General features: G+C 44.4%; 1 protein-coding gene across 1 annotated transcript in view; it reads right to left on the minus strand.

Annotated features, from left to right (window-relative positions):
- LOC310793552 (myeloid-associated differentiation marker homolog) overlaps positions 1–1,454 on the minus strand; it is a 1,791-nt gene extending 337 nt beyond the window's left edge. The window contains exon 1 of the mRNA XM_083655365.1: positions 1–1,454. This exon is cut by the window's left edge and continues 337 nt beyond it. Coding sequence (XP_083511491.1) covers positions 358–1,278 — 921 coding nt within the window. The 5' untranslated portion in view covers positions 1,279–1,454 and the 3' untranslated portion in view covers positions 1–357.
- Between the last annotated feature and the right edge of the window lie 3,546 nt (positions 1,455–5,000).

A 5,000-nucleotide genomic window follows, 5' to 3' on the forward strand; every position in this document is an offset into this window, starting at 1 on the left:
TGGGTGGTGGTATATGCACGGCACTATAAATGTCAGTAGTACAATTTTCACACATCATTGTAAAAGAAAGCCCTCTTGTAAAACACAATCATAAATCATCACCATAAATACTGCAATCATGCGGATAAATTACACAATAACATTTACAGGCTATTATTTTGGTAAAGAAAAATTGATTGTGTCAGCATTCCTATCAGATGTTTTTTTTACACATCAATTATTTATACCAAAAACAGCCATTCACCTTTTACATACTTGGCAAATGTATGTACCGGTAAAACACGCATGCTTTTCCCAGTAACATTTCAGGACTGCATTTGAACTTTATGCGCATTGCCTTCAACTTGATGTGTCGGCTCATGCATGACTCCGGTCACACAGTAGTTTAATAGAGAAGGCAAAGTCCACTGTATAAGCTAATAATGTAATACTAGCAAAAACCGTTTCCAGGACAACCAGCCCTATCATTGTTGACCCACTAGCAAAGTTATGTCCGAGTTTCTTCAGTTGCATTACCTTGGTAAAACAAATCACCGTGGCAACCATGTAGAGCAGCACCCCAAACAGACTGAAGCCAGCCAAAAGTCTGTCAAAGGGTAGGACACATCGCCCGGCACAGTCGCCTACTATCACCACGATTATGCAGAGTGAGATGAGGACACAGAGGATGTACGATGCTCCCGACACCCACAGTTGCCAGCTATGTACTCCACTGGCTTGTGCTCCGTTTCCCGCCGCTGAGAGTCTATGGACCGTCTCCACAAGCAGTGGAACCATCTGACAGCCTCCCCACAACTGGAGGATCTTGAGGAGGCCGGGCCGGCTGCCCATGTAGCCCCGCTGGTCTTGGGCCTGGGTGCGGATCACGTAGGACTCGGAGGCGTAGGCCAGGAAGGTGAGGCACGAGGCCACGGCGGCAGCCACGGGGCGCGCCGAGACCTCAGGCTTCATGACCATCCAAGGGAAAACCACAGAAGCACTGAGAGACATCAGTGCGCCCAAGGCCGCTACTGTCACGATCAGGTTCTTCCAGGATATGGGGATGAGGCTGTGGAACTGGATGACGTTGAGAACGTGGATCAGGAAGGTGAGGATGAAGAAGAAGCACCACGTGAACATGCAGAAGATCCTGGACGTGCTGGATGTCGGCCCTTGCAATTCGGAGGGTTCCAGGGAGGCCACCAGGCTGAATGCGAGGCCGCCAGATAAGAGAGCCCCTGTCCGCACCAGAAAAAGGGGACTGGCAAAGTCTCTGGCCTCTAGCACAATCACAGGCATCGTCACAACGTTGAATCTGAGTGATCCAACAACCAAGAGACAAGATTTTGCTTCGGTCGCCTACCAGCTATCTCAATTCCTCCAATTAATCAGAAGGAAAAAAATCCTCCCTCCAAAAACCACTCAAATGTACCTCTAAATTGAGTTGTGGAGTTTAGTCCATGCGACGCTCCAGGCTTTCCTGCAGAGAAAAATCACACTACTGGAACTGGTGTTTGTCTCTCTATAGTAATGTTTTGCACCACTGTTGCTGTCAGGCCGCGCCTACTTCCTTTTTGAGGTTTTGCAGCAGTGCACTTTCAGTCTCGGTGTGGAGGTTCGTGCAGGTGACCACAATAAAAAGCAAGTGCAAACAGACTTATCTTCCTTCCACCCTTGATTCTCATGAAATGTTGTTCCCCTTTTTCTGGGGTGCCACCCAACAATAGGCTAATATGGTAGCAAGTTCCTGTACCGCCATTATTAATACCTCCCCCGATCCCCTTGACCTCACTGATGATGCCTTAAAATATGTCCACAGGGATTTCTCTGAATAGTTGTTTCCATGGTGTTTGAAGCTGTCTGTGGAGGATTCGTATGAGGGCAAGATGTGTTTGACATGTTGAATGTGGTAGATGATCTGATTGAAGCATTGTTTAGAGGAGCTGGTTGCGGCGCATGCATCTCTGCTCGGCCCTCGGGGGAGACGGATCTGATTCTGTGAAGAACATCTCACCCCCCTTTTCAATTGACAACACTTGGAAATGTGAAATGCCTGCATGGAAATGAGTGTTTGTGCATCTGTCTGTGTGTGTGTGTGTGGGTGCCACCAGCAAACTGTAAATCTTTCATTCTCTCAATCTATGTGCATTGACGTACATGCCTATGGATGCATTGCCTTTGAGTTTGCATCTGCGTACGTGTGCGCCTACAGACTTGAATCCTTTCATGTATATAGGATCAATGTGTGTTTGTTTGTGTGTGTGTGTGTGTGTGTGTGTGTGTGTGTGTTTTCAGAGTGCATATGCATGCATGTATGTTCCCTTTGTGTATGTGCGTGTTTACAAAAGCACAAAAAGCCCTGTGAAGATCTCGCACAATCACTTTGCCTTCCTGTATCGGCTCACCTGCTCTCTGTGTTATAAATAGATGCTGGATACATCAATTCCCCCGTGTCACACAGCTCAAGTTCAAAAACTCCTGTTTTGACAGAAGGGAGAAGACACACTCCACAAAGACAGACGATAGCTGATAAACAACGCTACAGACACACTCCAAGACAGACGATAGCAGATAAACAACGCTACCGACACACTCCAAGACAGACGATAGCAGATAAACAACGCTACAGACACACTCCAAGACAGACGATAGCAGATAAACAACGCTACAGACACACTCCAAGACAGACGATAGCTGATCAACAACGCTACAGACACACTCCAAGACAGACGATAGCAGATAAACAACGCTACAGACACACTCCAAGACAGACGATAGCTGATAAACAACGCTACAGACACACTCCAAGACAGACGATAGCTGATAAACAATGCTACAGACACACTCCAAGACAGACGATAGCTGATAAACAACGCTACAGACACACTCCACAAAGACAGACGATAGCTGATAAACAACGCTACAGACACACTCCACAAAGACAGACGATAGCTGATAAACAACGCTACAGACACACTCCACAAAGACAGACGATAGCTGATAAACAACGCTACAGACACACTCCACAAAGACAGACGATAGCTGATAAACAACGCTACAGACACACTCCACAAAGACAGATGATAGCTGATAAACAACGCTACAGACACACTCCACAAAGACAGACGATAGCTGATAAACAACGCTACAGACACACTCCACAAAGACAGACGATAGCTGCATATTTATTTGTTTACAGTAAGATTAGACCATTTCTCACTGTCACTGTTTCTAATACATACCTACATGCAATTTTTCTCTCAACAATATCCTACTGTCTTCCAATCTGGTCACTCACGACAAAGGAAACCATAGAACCCGTAGCAAGACTCTACAACAGAGCATATAAAATTCATGGTAATTTTCCACCTTGGACTCACCACTGTACTGCACTCTCACACTCCTCTGCTCCAACTTTTCAGAACTACACAAAAAGTCTAGCCATTAAGTTTTATTTTATGCTAAGAAACAACTCTTCTCCAACACTTACAGCTCTACTCCCAAGACACAACACAAGACAAGAACGCATCACTAGATCAATCTCACATGCACTTATACCAGTACCGGCATACAAAAATAATTATGGACTAAGATCATTCTTCCACACATACACCAAAATTTGGAACGAGATTCCATTTCACACCAGAGAAATAACCTCTATCTCACATTTCAAAAAAGCTTACAAACAACATTTGATGCTAGAAAACACCTGTATTCACTGATCCGACTCACCCCTAGGTTTTAATCTTTGTTGTTGTTGTCTTCGTATTGATGAATGAATGAATGTCTTTGTTAGTAATTGTAATTGTTTTTGTTAGGTCTGTAATATTGTATGTAGTGAAATTGAACATGTCTTTGTATAATTATTTTTCTGTTTAATGTACTGCAGAACAGGAACCTGCTGAAAATCAGTTTGTATCTGAGTCAGGCCAGTTAAATGTACATGTGAAATGTCATTTTTATCCCTTCCTGTATAAATAAAGTGAACTGAACTGAACTGAAACAACGCTACAGACACACTCCACAAAGACAGACGATAGCTGATAAACAATGAGACACACTCCACAAAGACAGATGATAGCTGCATAAACAACGCTACGGACTAAGGTGACCAGATTTCTGAAATGAAAATCATGGACATTTCCAGTTCGGCAGTCAGTAATATCATGTATTTTGACCATGGTAATTGTTGTAGGCTATAGGGGAGACTCTGTGGGTACCCATAGAAGCCATTCTCAATCAGATATCTTGACGGACCCCTTTCAAAATGACCATGCCATTTTTTCCCTCGCCAAAATTAAGACTAACTTTGGGGAGTTATTTAGCCCCCTTCCAACAAGCTAGCTAGCATGACATGGTCCAATGGATGCCTATAGGTCTTCTAGTTTCATATGACAAAACTATATTCACTCTAACTTTACAAATCTGCCCGCTTGAGCCTCTGAAAGACTATGTCGCCCACGGACGAGGAGGAGAAAATCATTTTTGGGAACAGCTCCAGCTGGGGACAGGTCCCCAAAAACGGGGACTGTCCCCGGAAATCGGGGACATCCCGGTCACCTTACAGACACACAAAGACAGACGAAAACTGATAAACAACGCTACAGTAGCAGAGATCTTCAGTTGGTGTTCCCAGCCTGCCGCCATACCAAAGAACTGAACTTTGTAACACATATTAAGGGACACTGCTTTAGAGAGAAACTAATGCTATCTAACTGTTTATTAAGAGGTTGAATTGTTTTAAGTTATGTTATCCTAAGGTTAAGTTTCTGTTTTTATCTCTATTTAATCTGCCAAGGATCTTGACAGGACAGGTCCCTGCAGGGACTGGCTGTCATGGCCCAGACACAAATTAAAGATTGCTGCAGCACCTGTAACCTGCCAATGCAGAAACATGACAGTGGTGTGTGTGTGTGTGTGTGTGTGTGTGTGTGTGTGTGTGTGTGTGTGTGTGTGTGTGTGTGTGTGTGTGACACTGTGTGTGTTTGTGTGCGTGTGTGTGTGTTTGTGTGCGTGTGTGT

Source organism: Poromitra crassiceps (genome assembly GCF_964638095.1).
Source record: "Poromitra crassiceps genome assembly, chromosome: 19".
Lineage (NCBI taxonomy): Eukaryota > Metazoa > Chordata > Actinopteri > Beryciformes > Melamphaidae > Poromitra > Poromitra crassiceps.